Below are 13,497 nucleotides of genomic sequence, written 5' to 3' on the forward strand. Positions count from 1 at the left end.
TTGGCTTTGAATGTGAAGAGAAGAATCCAAAAGTTCTTTTAATTGTCAGACCAAAGGGTGTTTTGAATTGAGATAGGGATCCTCTGGATAAAATCATTTAAAAAAGATGTTAACTGGGTTTTTACAAGAATTAATGTGGTTGGGTAATTTTTTGGAGGTTTAGAAATTTTAAATTTAGAATTTTAGAAATTTTGATTTAGGAAGCTGCTTGTTTATCATCAAATTTATATTTTGTTAAGCTAAGTAAAGTATTCTCTGGTGTTTTTCTTAACATTGGTTATTTTGTGAAGGTGTCTCCCTACTTAGATATCAAACTCTTAAAAATTATGTTTTGTTTTCTTTTCTTAGGAGGAGAGCATTGGGGGAGGGGCAGGGGAGAGTAAGAATCTCAAGCAGGCTTCATGTTCAAAGGGGAGCCTGATTTGGGGCTCAGTCTCACAATCCTGAGATCATGTGTGACTTGAGACGAAATCAAGAGTCGGATGCTTAATTGACTGAGCCTGGACGCCCTTTGACAATTATCTTTTATTTGTTATGTATTACTCACAATTGGACTGGGTTCTTTAAAAGGTGCTTGGTATTCTTAATCAGGATTTGCCTCGGAAATACTCCTTTAAAAAAATTATATATATATATGTATATACATGTATACATACATATATATATATATATATATATATATATATGTGTGTGTGTGTGTGTGTGTGTGTGTGTGAGATTTTACTTATTTATTCGAGAGAGAGAGAATAAACAGGGAGAGGGAGAAGTGGACTCCCAGCTGAGCAAGAAGCACGACACAGGGCTCCATCCCAGGACCCTGGGATCATGACCTGACCTAAAGGCAGGTGCTTAACTGACTGAGCCACCTAGGCACTCCTGAAAAATATTTTTTAGCAAAATTACTTTGTAATTTTCTCTTTTATAAGAATGCCAGTACAATTTTCTATTTGTTTTTCTGATCTAGACTTCTAAAGCACAAGGATCAAACAACTCTAATCAAAATGAAATCTGCAAATTGCAAAATATCATTAAGGTAAGGAGGTTGTTGGAACAATGCCTTTTTTTAAAAAAGATTTAATTAATTAATTTATTTGAGTGAGAGCAGGAGAGAGAGAGAAGGAGCGGGGTGGGGGGAAAGGGAGAGGGAGAAGCAGATGCCCTACTGAGCAGAGAGCCCAAATTTGGGGCTTGATTCAGGACCCTGGGATCACGACCTGCATCGAAGCCACCCAGGTGCCCTGCAACAATGGCTATTATACATCTAAAATTTGTTTATTAAAAGTAAAAGTAAAATTTGCTTATTAAAAGTCTGGGATGCCTGGATGGCTTATTCAGTTAAGCGTCTGCCTTCTGCTTGTGTCATGATCTTGGGGTCCTTGGATCCAGTTCTGCGTGGTGCTCCCTGCTTAGCAGGGAGTCTGCTTCTCCCTCTTCCTCTGCCTACTACCCCTTCTGCTTGTGCTCACTCTAATAAATGAATAAAAATCTCTAAAAAAAGTATAAGTCTAAAGAAGGCTCAGTTATAAAGCTAATTATGTAGTTTATGATCGTTTGTTTTTACCATTTTGTGTTTTCATCCTTTACGACTGCAAGGTATATAAAACTGTCTCTTCCAAAATCATTTGGTTTTGAACACTTGTTTTTTTTAAGTAGTTTATATTTCATTAGTGTCTACTTGGTATTGCATCTGGTAAAACTGTCTTTTTTTTTTTTTTTTTTTAAGATTTTGTTCATCAGAGAGTCAGTGGGAGGGAGAGAGAGATAATCTGAAGCAGACACTGCACTGAGCACAGAGCCTGTTGCAGTGTTTGATCCCATGACCCTAAGATCATGACCTGAGCTGAAATCAAGAGTCATATGATTAACCAAATGAGCCACCGAGGCTCCCCAAAATGATCTTTATTAAATATTTCCGAGGTTGCTTAAGTTTCAGGGTTTAGGGTTAAAGGATATTGACAAAATGTTAATACTGTTCATTGTAAATAATTTTCCCATAATGATGGGATTTTGCTACTTTGTCTCAGTTATTATTTCTTTCAAGAAAAGTGTTAGTTACATACTTTTATCATATGGCAGTGAATTGTTTTTAGTGTATAAATTATTGGTATCTGGATGGCTCAGTCTAAGTGTCTTCCTTCAGCTCAGGTCATGATCCCAGGGTCCTGGATTGAGCCCCATGTTGGGATTCCTATTCAGTGGAGAATCTGCTTCTCCTGCTCTCTTTGCTTCTCCCCCCACACACCCGGCTTGTACTCTCTTGCATGCATGTTCTCTCACTCTTTTAAATAAAATCTTTAAAATTAAAAAAAAAATTATTGCCAGGTATAGAATTTTTTGGTTTTGGTTTTACTATTATAATAATACTAATATGGGTATGCTCCCAAACTGTAAAGATTTGTGTTTGAATCCTGACTCTCCTGTTTACCATCTGTTATACTTTGAGCAAGTTACTTGCTCAGGCTTCCATTTTACCATCAGTATAGTAGATTTCATAATACCTTCCTTGTAGGATCATTTTAAGGTTTAAATATGAAGCTGCTTGCCAAGTGCTGGCACATAAATAAGTGCACAGGATTAAAGAGTAATTTTACTGGTCTTCTCAGGAAATAGAAGCTAATTTATTGATTAGGATTCTTGGTTACAAGCAACAAAACCCGTCTCTGGCAAAGGAAAGCCAAAGAGGTTTTACAGGAAGGACCCAGGGTAGTCTGTTCCCAGGATTAAAAGACAAATTGAGCATTCTGGTCTTGGGCAGGACAGGAATGGGAATAGCATCAGGATCTAGATAGTGGGACACAGTGGACAGACTTTTCTGGGTGCAGCTATCATAATGCTTGTGGTCCTTTCCCCTTTTGAAAGACTAAGCTCAAGATCCAGATTCCTAGGAGAGAGATTGGTGGTCTCAACTTGGGTAGCAAGATATTTTTACTCATCTTCTGTTTCATTTTTTTTTTCTTGCTGGCATTCTGTCATTAAATAGAAAAACTGTTCTTAAGGCCCAAGAAAGAAGTGGAACCTGGGTGGCTCAGTTGGTTAGTGTCTGCCTTTGGCTCAGGTCATGATCTCAGGGTCCTTGGATTGAGCCACATGTCTGGCTCCCTGCTGGGGAGTCAGCTTCTCCCTTTCTGCTCATGCTCACTCTCTCAAATAAATAAAATCTTAAAAAAAAAAAAAAAGACTCAAGAAAGAAAAGGGTAGAATTTTTCGGGAATTGTCCAGATTTGGGGTCTTTATTTAAAGTCTTTATAATCTTAGCATGTTCAGAGAATTACTTTTAATATAGGCTTTTGCACAACAATGAAATGGCTTAGGTATATTGTTGACTATAAATGTAGTTTAATTTGCTTTTATTTTTTTAAGGAACTCAAACAGACTCGAAATCAGGAAATTGATGACCATCAACATGAAATGTCAGTTTTGCAGAACGCACATCAGCAGAAATTGACAGAAATAAGTCGTCGTCATCGAGAAGAATTAAGTGACTATGAAGAACGAATTGAAGAACTGGAAAACCTGTTACAACAAGGTTGTTCATTGTTTTTGTATTTTTAAGATTTTATTTATTTATTTGAGAGATCGAGGGAACACGAACAGGGGGAAGGGCAGAAGGAGAAGCTGGCTCCACACTGAGCAGAAAGCCCAACTCGGTGCTGGATCCCTGGAACCTAAGATCATGACCCAAGCCAAAGGCAGCTGCTTGATCAGTTGAGCCACCCAGGCACCCCAAGGTTGTTAGTTTTATTAACTTAATGGATTAGGTAACATAATTAGATGACAAACGTAGTACTGTAAAACCAACACACTGGTGTGAACTTGGACTACATTCTAAAGAATGAATGAATGAGTAGTTCTGTTCATCTGCCTGAAATTTGCAGTGGCATCACTGTTGCAAGATTATGCAGAAATGGAAAGGTCCTTTTGCTTTTTTGGCGAATAGTTACATGGATTTTTTTGCATTGTTTGATGATGATAGTTTGGTAATAAGTAATCAGAAATATTTTTCCTTTCTTTAAAACTCCTATAAATAGGTGTTTAGTGATTGATTCAAATAGTTTTCTTCAACTATTTATTTAAAAATGCTTTATTATGGGGGTGCCTGGCTGGCTCAGGAAGTGGAATGTATAGCTCCTGATCTTGGGGTCATGAGTTTGAGCCCCACATTGAGGGTAGAGATTACCTAAAACATTTTTATTCAAATTTTTATTTTGGTAATTTAACTTTTTGTGTATTTATTTTTACTTTTTATTTTATTTTATTTTTTAAAAAGATTTTATTTGACACAGAGAGAGATCAATAAGTAGGCAGAGAACCAGGCAGAGAGAGAGGGGGAAGCAGGCTCCCCACTGAGCAGAGAGCTCCATTCAGGGCTCGATCCCAGGACCCTGAGACCATGACCTGAATTGAAGGCAGAGGCTTAACCACTGAGCCACCCATAATTTAACTTCTTAAAAGACTTTCTTTTCATAACAAAATTGAGAAGGAAGTACAGAGATTTCCCATATACCCATGCCCTGGTATGGGTACATCATCAGAATGCTACATTTTTTATCAAGATGAATGTGCATTGACAGATCATGATCCCTCAGCATGTGTGTTTTACCTTAGGGTTCACTCTTGGTGTGTACATTCTCTGGGTTGGACAGATATATGACACATTTTCATCATTATAATATACAGAGTTGTTTCAGTGCTCTTAAAATCCTCTGTACTCTGCCTACTCACTTTCCACCCACCCTCCCCCACAGTCTTTGTATTGTGTCTCTTGTTTTGCCTTTTCCAGAATGTCACATAGTTGGAATCACACAGTATGTAGCCTTTTCAGATGGATTTCTTTCACTTAGTAATTTGCATTTGAGTTTTCTCCATGTTTTTTTCATTGCTTGAAACCTCAATTCTTTTTTTTAAGTTGTTTTTTTTTTTAAGATTTTATGTATTTATTTGACAGACAAAGATCACAAGCAGACAGAGAGGCAGGCAGAGAGAGAGAGAGGAGGAACCAGGCTCCCTGCTGAGCAGAGAGCCTGATGCAGGGCTCGATCCCAGAACCCTGGGATCATGACCTGAGCCGAAGGCAGAGGCTTTAACCCACTGAGCCACCCAGCCGCCCCTACACCTCAATTCTTTTTAATGCTGAATAGTATTCCATTGCCTGGATGTACTGGAGTTTATCCATTCACCCATTGAAGGACATCTCTTCCAAGTCTCGGCAGTTATGAATAAAGCTGCTATAAATATCATTGTTTAGGTTTTTATGTGGATTAGGTTTTTATGTGGATTAGAGTTTTTAGTTCTTTTGAATAAATACCAGCGAGTACAATTGCTGATCATATATAATGGTGTGTTTTGTTAGAGACTGCTGAACTGTCTTCCAAAAGTTTTGCATTTTGCCAGGAATGAATGAGAATTTGTACTGCTTCACATGCTCACCAGCATTTGGTGTTGTGAGTGTTCTGAATCTTGGCCCTTTTAATAGGAGTATAATGAAACTCATTGTTGTCTTAACTTTTTAAGTTTTTTCAAGTTAAATCTCCTAGTTGTATATAGAAAGCTACTTATCTCTCAGTAATTGACACTGGCTGTGCTTGATTTTCTGTTTATGTTCTAGTTGGCTCAGGAATTGTAACAACTGATCACTCAAAAATCCATGAAATGCAAAAAACTATACAGGATCTACAAAATGAAAAAGTAGCATCTATTAAAAAAATTGAAGAGCTTGAGGATAAAATTAAAGACATAAATGAAAAATTATCTTCTGCAGAAAATGACAGAGATATTTTGAGGAAGGAACAAGAACGCCTAAATGTTGAAAACAGACAAATAACAGAAGAATGTGAAAGCTTAAAACTGAAATGTAGTAAATTGCAGCCTGATGCTGTGAAGCAAAGTGATACTGTGACAGAAGAAGAAAAAATCCTTCCACAGAGTCCATCAGTGGAAGAGGAAGTGCTCAAACTACAGCAAGCACTGTCTGGTATAAAACATTTGGAAATTATCTGATTGGTGTTTATTGCATACTAGTTTTATGTTTTTAAGATTTTTTTCGTTTGACAGAGAAATTAAAAGTAAGCAGAGAGGCAGGCAGAGAGAGAGGGGGGAAGCAGGCTCCTTTCTGAGCAGAGAGTCCGATGCAGGGCTCGATCCCAGGACCCTGAGACCATAAGCCAAAGGCAGAGACTCAACGCACTGAGCCACCCAGGCGCCCCTGCATCCTAGTTTTTAAAGACAGACTGAGTACTTTATGGAAGTGGAGTATTCAGGCAGATTGGCTCTAGAAGTTGAGTAGAATTGTTTGGTTTTGGATTCAGTGCCATAATTAATGGATCACAAATAGGAATTTTCTACTAAAAAGGCTTTGTTGTTGGCTGGATGTCTCTCAACCTCCCTTTCTCATCCTTTATAAATTACAGGGAACTCATTCATGTCAGAAGCCATGTAGATTTCTGAGAAATATATATGTAGCTATTTACTGGAAGGAGGTATGGGCCTATTTCTGTTAGTCTGCATAGAACCAGATACTTTGTGGAACTCTAAAATTCCAGGCCCTCCAATTAGGGAATGCAATCTTCCTTGTTAAGAATTCTTTATTATTTTTGAAATGATGTCCTCTATCTAAGCAGACATGAGAATGATAAGAGCCATCAGTCTTTCATCGTTTTATTTAGTTACCTGTGTTATGTGTAAGAAAAAGTAAGTTAGTAAATGAAATATGCCAAATACCGGTGTTCATTCATGCCAGGAAAACATAATGGGAGCTCTTTACTTTGAAGATATATTTTATTTTGCACTTTTGTCTTCTCACAATACAAACTCTCACTTTATGAACTGGTTCATGCTCCGCTGGAGGTTTCTAGCCCTTGTGTGCTGTTCTCCACCCCCTCCCCCAATCCTCTTGGCGAGGTCTTTATCGTGAGCTCCTGACCCAGATGGCCAACTCTATAAACTCCAATTAGAGTTAGGTTCGATGTCACCATGTCCTCCTCCTCCTCTTCCTCTCCCTACCTTGGTGATTTACCAGTCTGCCAAAACAGAAAATTTGAAGTCATCACCTAGTGTGTCCTGTACGTTCTGTTTCCTTAGCTTCTCTGATTCAGTGATATTTCAGGATTGTACCCTAGAGGAACTCTAGAGTTTCTTAGAAGGGCCTCTGTCTTGGGAGCTGCCATGATGGCAAAGAAAAGGTTATTCATTAGGGTTCTAGACTTCTCTCTCATTTGACTTTCGAGTAGCTCTGCTCCTTTCAAAATACATATTGGACGACTCATGGGTTTGTTTGCTTTAAAAACATTTGTTGTCCTAGTCCTTCTTCTTTTTCTCATTTCCATTGCTACTGAGTAACTTCAGCCAGTCATAATTTCTTTTGCCTGGTTATCTATAGATGTTACATTTTGTTTCTTTTCTTTCCTTCTTCTTCTTCTTTTTTTTTTTTTTTTAAAGATTTTATTTATTTATTTGTTAGAGAACATAAGCAGGGGGAGCAGCAGACAGGAGAAGTAGACTCCCTGCTGAGCAAGGAGCCCTGTGCCGGACTCATCTCAGAACCCTGGGATCATGACTTAAGCCAGGGGCAGACCCTTAACCCACTGAGCCTCCCAGGCGTCCTGTCTATAGCCATTTCTTAATGTAGGGAAATAACTGAGTGGTTAAGAATATAACTGAATTGGAATCCAGCTCATCACTAATTAGCTGATCTTGGGCAAGTTAATTAACATCTCTGTGCTTTGGTTTTTCCATCCCTATGGTTAGGATAACACTCCTATCTTCTTCATAGTTGCAGTAGTAGTAATGGGGAGTCTATGAGTTACTAGATGCAGAGTTCTCTTTAGAGTAGGGGCTATCCCATTTTAAGTATTATATAAGTATTAGCTGCTGTTATTCTCTGGTTTCCATGATTCCTTTAATTTTTTTTTTTTCTGTCTGTATCCAGAAAGGTTTTTCAGAAACATGCAACAGGTTTAACCCCTGATCGTAGTACTTTATGGCTCCCTGTGAACGTCAGGATAGTCTTTCACGATCCAGTCCATTTCCCTCTTTAGTTTCACCTCTTCCCATTCATCTAACTTGCTAAGCATTAGCCATACTGAACTTTGTACATAGCTCCTAGAGTGAATGACTTTGTCTATTAGCTCTGTTGTTTTTGCACTTGCTGCTCTGTTTGTGTGGAGGGTGTCTGTTTCTCTCTGCTGAGTCTTAAGTATATTATGATTCATTGTGGATATTGTGTCTGCAGGGAGGTACCTGTGCTACTGCTTTCCTGGCCTGCCTTAGCCCCCATCCCCCCAATCTGGAGTAGGTGTTGGCCCTTTCTGCTCTAGTCGCACCTTGTGCTCCCTGTATCATACTGTGCAGGAGTCATGTGTTTCCTTTCTCTCTGAATTGAAAGCTGCTTGAGAGCAAGCAGGGACTAAATGTTTTCATCTTGTTCTCTAGCAACTAACTGATTTCATAGAAAATGTTTAGTGTTATCTGAAAGAAAGTTGAATGAATTACTTCAGCTGAACTAATGGTATTCTGTCTTTGTGTTCTTCTAGAACCACTTCTATATATGGATCCATCTGTAATACCAGCTTGAATGGTTTTTTTTTCTCTTGTTATATCTAAGTCAGTTTAGAGAATTGAGAGGTTATTATATCATTACAAGAATAAAAAATACACATTTTTGTTCCATTTCCCCCCACTCTCAGTCCTTTTACTATTTCTTGCTACGCAAACTAATAGCTCATTTTGAAACATTGTTATTAATGTTTTTATCAAAGCAATAACTTCTGATTCATCCAGAATAGATTATAATTTTTTCTTCTGTTCCATAGGACTGCATTTTAATGGAGTATCTAACTGGCATTTATATTATGATTTCTTTGATATATCAAATAGAAGTATAAAACACCGTTTGAGCTTGCTGATTGTGCTTATAAATATATTTTATTTTAATTGAGTTTTATTCCTGAGTTTAATATAGGAGGTAATTATTAAGTTGAAGAGTTTTAATGTCATTCATTATTGTTTTTACAGATGCTGAAAATGAAATTATGAGATTGAGTAATTTAAACCAGGTAAACTAATTTTAAGAGAAAAGCTTTTGGCTTTGATTTATCAAGAAAAAGTATTTTGATTATTATAGTTGCTTATTTTGTGTTTTTTACAAATTCACTTGAACTTATCCTGGGAACTTGCATCTTAGTAATTTTATGTTTGCTGATTAATAACAAACTTCTTGAATCATAACTTGACATAATTTTAAAAGTTACATAATTTAAAAAATGCAAGTATATCATTTTCAGGATGACATTCTGTTTATAGATAGTGGAAGCGGATTTTCCACCACAGTGAGGAATGCGTTTTAATTTCCCTTAAGGAATTCAGAGAGTTGCTTCTATTGCTAATGATTATAGGCTACTTTGTAAATTTGTTTATTTTTTGAAATATAATAAAATTCTAAGAATATTTATAAAATGAGTGACTGGCTTTGGGCAGTCCAGTGTTGCTTGCCTATAGTTTTTATATATCACTGGAGAAATGTTGAGTACAAATGTACAGTAGTACAACTTGTGTACTTTTTTGTAAACTTGAAATTTATCTAAAAACACACTGTTTTAACATTTTGTAGGATAACAGTCTCACTGAAGACAATCTGAAGCTTAAAATGCATGTTGAAACTTTAGAAAAACAGAAGTCCTTATTGAGTAAAGAAAAGGTGGGTACAGTAAAAGTGGGGGACAGAATTAAAATGTGTGACTACAGGTCACAGCCAAGGGCCACTTTGTATCAAAATGGAATGTTTAGGTCTTGAGAGTCCTGAGGGTAAAACTGATGTCACTGATGCTTGTCAGACCAGGATGAAGTATTTAGGGCAAAGTTCGAGAATGAGAGGCTGGCCAGAGTTCACATTTACAGATAAGGGAACCGGTAGGCATACATATATGAGCAAATATATGTATAGGTAAAGTCTCTGCTTTGGTTTCCGATGAAGTCCTGAGAGCAGCAACACACACAGGTGGTTCTAGAGTCTGGAGTGGTGATAGTGGCATCCTACAGAATCTATTAACTGTTTCTCTGTCCTGGAACCTATCTAGTGTGGTAGAATTTCTTAATGGTGAGGTATGAAGAGGGATACATTCTCAGTGGCAAAGATAGAGGCTTTGTGTATGTTGGTAGCAGGTTTGGAATAAGGTTCTATAATGCAGTGTTGGGAATGAGGAGCGGTATTTTTATTATGTACTCGGTAATAATTCCTTGGCTAAGACAGGTGCTTAAATACAGTATGGCTGTGAGCTGATATTATTAAGTTATAGGCCAGTGTCTTAACTCAGTCGAAAAAATTGATTTTTAAAAAATAATACATACATTCACTGATGTATAAATTCAGTAATTCATATAGAAAACCTTTAGATGGTACAAATGGAGTATCCTTTGCACCTCTTTTGGTTGGCCTCTTTTTTTTTAAAGATTTTATTTACTTATTTGAAAGAGGAGAGAGAGAGAGAAAACACATGCAGGGTTGGGGTAGAGGGAGAGGAAAAAGCAGACTCCCTGCTGAGCAGAAACCGCCCCCCGCCCCCCCCCCCGACATGGGGCTCGATCCCAAGACCCTGAGATCATGACCTGAGCTGAAGGCAGATACTTTACTGACTGAGTCACTCAGCTGCCCCTGAAGGCAGTCTTTCTTACCAGTTTCTTGTATGTCCATCCTTCTAGACTACACTTATGATGTATGATTATATAAATAGCTTTAAAAAAATACAGCTTTTAGCCTCCTATACATACTATTCATATATGCCTTAACATATTTTCAGCATCATCCGCATTAGCATATACACAGTGTTTCTGAGAGGGATGCTGTCAGCGTGGAAAATTCTTAGTTTTGTGCACTGTTGTATGCATGGTGGGATCCTTGCCTCCACCCTTTCTGTTTACTAAAAACCAGTGTCTCCTCCTCTTTCTTAATTCTTATATTATCTCTATTTTCTCTGCTGTTTTCTGCTCTCTCTGCATTCTGCTTTTTCAGTTCCTCCTTTCTCTAACTGGCTAGGTATATTTCATAGTTTGCAGATCTCTGCACATATTTGATAGTATCTGTAACCTTGCCATGATATTTTTGGATTTATAGCCATTCCTGATAGCTCTTGGTCCTTTCTTTCAATGTTATGTAAGCCTTCTTAACTTTTCCTGTAAGTTTCTCTGATATGGGTCTACTCACTGCTTAAGAACCTACCTGTAGGGCCGTGCATGTTTTTTGTTTGTTTGTTTGTTTTGCTTTTTAAAAAATATTTTATTTATTTATTTGACAAAGAGATCACAAGTAGGCAGAGAGGAGGGAAGCAGACTCCCTGCTGAGCAGAGAGCCTGATTCGGAGTTCCATCCCAGGATCCTGAGATCCTGACCTGAGCCAAAGGCAGAGGCTTAACGCACTGAGCCACCCAGGTGCCCCAAGGCCATTCATATTCTTAACATCTACCTGAGAAAAGCTTGCAGTTCCCCTGATTGAACATATAACTATATTATTATTTTTTAAATTTAAACTCAATTAGCCAACATATAGTATAGTATATAGTATGCCATTAGTTTCAGATGTAGAGTTCAGTAATTCATCAGTGCCTATCACCCAGTTACCCCATTCCCCAACCCGTTGCACATGTAACTTTAGAAAGGCATTACAAAATGCTGTTTTCATTAACCGTAGTTCAGAATAAACTTCTGAATTGGAACTAAAGTGGGAATTTTGAGGGAGATGTTCCAGTTTTCCCTGGTCTCTTTGTAAGGTATGTTTTGTTGCTTTATTTGTAGATGTTTAGGATTCTTATTTGCTTTAAAGTAGAGTCCATTTGATATTTTCTATTGGTGAAAGAAGGCTTTAAACTTTTGTTGTACCACAAGCATCACATGAGAGGTTGAAACAGTGTTGAAGCATAGAGAACTGTCCCACTTCTGGAGTTTAGAGGAAAAGCATTAAATACCTCTAGGACAGAATATAAAATATAGTTTAAAAATCATACATATATAGATAGATAAATCTTTAGGACTGTTAAGAGTTGAGAAAGGGGAACCTGGTCTCAGGTTGGATGGCAAAGGAAGGAAGGAGTCTACTTTCTTGGGTCAAAGGAGAGTTTCTTTGTGCTGACAGGAGCCAGTAATAAGGGAAATTCCTTTAATGAGAGAAAAGAAACATTTTATTTTCTAACTGGAGAATGAATGAATGTTGACTTTTATAGATATTTATTTAGTTTATGGTTGTTGGTGACTGGACATTAGGGGGATGGAAGTGTAGAGAACCAGGACACTTGGGACATTTTGAAGAGACTGTGGGGTGAGAGAAGCAGCAGACAGAAGGGAAGCTGAGTGGGAGTGAGATTAGGAAGGCTCCCACATGGGAAAGTTTTTGTATAAAGAAGCTGGAGCTGGATGAACTTTTAACAGTCATTCCATCTTGTCTGGTGTTACAGAAATGTTTTTCTTCTTTTTTTTTTGAAGATTTTATTTATTTGACAGAGATTACAAGTAGGCAGAGAGGCAAGGCAGAGAGAGAAGGGGAAGCAGGCTCCCCGCTGAGCAGAGAACCCAATGTGGGGCTCGATCCTGGGACCCTGGGATCATGACCCAAGCTGAAAGCAGAGGCTTTAACCCACTGAGCCACCCAGGCGCCCCCGGAAATGTTTTTCTTGAAGCTACTCATAAAATCGCACATGAGTGAAGGCTGTGATTTGTTGAATTTTATGTATCATTGCTGAAGTCTTATTCAGTATTTCTGACACAGGCCATCTGAGAATAGATTCCTGTGTGTGTGTGTGTGTGTGTGTGTGTGTGTGTTTATGCCTGTGTGTGTGTCTGTATATATATAAAACTTTTTGTTGTCTTCTTCCAATTGACAATATACGTTGTTTTTCCCCATTTTTATTATTTAAGGAAGAGCTTCAGGTATCACTTCTAAAATTGAACAATGAATATGAAGTAATTAAAAGTACACTTGTAAGAGACACGGATTTGAATTCAACACTACATGACTTAAGACTGACTTTGGAAGCAAAGGAACAGGAGCTCAATCAGAGTCTGACTGAGAAGGAAATACTGGTAGCTGAGTTAGAGGAATTGGACAGACAGAACCAGGAAGCTACAAAGGTAACATGATGTGAGAATCAGAGTGGCACACATTCTTTTTAGTACACTGAAGATTGGAATAATAAGTGAAAATGATGGGTGTGATTTAAACCTGTGATTTCATCAATATTTTGCTTCATTGATAATCTAATCACAGAGGCTGGCAAACTTCTTCTGTAAAGGGTTAGATAGTAAATATTTTTTGGCCCTGCAGGCCAAATAGTGGTCTCAGTTGTACTCAGCTCCACTCTTGCGCTACGTAAACAATGAATGATGGCTGTATTCCAGTAAGACTTGATCTACAAAAGCAGGTGGCTGGCCTGATTTGGTTCATTGGCTGTGTGACTCCTGCTTCAGTGATGAAAAGTTGAAATTAAACAATATATATCATTTACTTTCTCTGGTTT

General features: G+C 37.8%; 1 protein-coding gene across 3 annotated transcripts in view; it reads left to right on the forward strand.

Moving 5' to 3' along the window:
• The window catches only part of TRIP11 (thyroid hormone receptor interactor 11), a 63,835-nt gene that overhangs the window by 13,328 nt on the left and 37,010 nt on the right, over positions 1-13,497 (forward strand). For 2 of the 3 annotated variants that reach the window (XM_004739044.3, XM_004739045.3), the window contains exons 5-10: positions 965-1,033; positions 3,361-3,526; positions 5,606-5,971; positions 9,010-9,050; positions 9,605-9,691; positions 12,899-13,111. In XM_004739044.3, coding sequence (XP_004739101.1) covers positions 965-1,033; positions 3,361-3,526; positions 5,606-5,971; positions 9,010-9,050; positions 9,605-9,691; positions 12,899-13,111 — 942 coding nt within the window. The remainder of the gene's footprint in view (positions 1-964; positions 1,034-3,360; positions 3,527-5,605; positions 5,972-9,009; positions 9,051-9,604; positions 9,692-12,898; positions 13,112-13,497) is intronic. The other variant, XM_004739046.3, reaches the window with a different exon arrangement.

This window comes from Mustela putorius, unplaced genomic scaffold (assembly GCF_011764305.1).
Source record: "Mustela putorius furo isolate JIRA1106 unplaced genomic scaffold, ASM1176430v1.1 tig00000129_pilon_pilon_pilon, whole genome shotgun sequence".
NCBI lineage: Eukaryota > Metazoa > Chordata > Mammalia > Carnivora > Mustelidae > Mustela > Mustela putorius.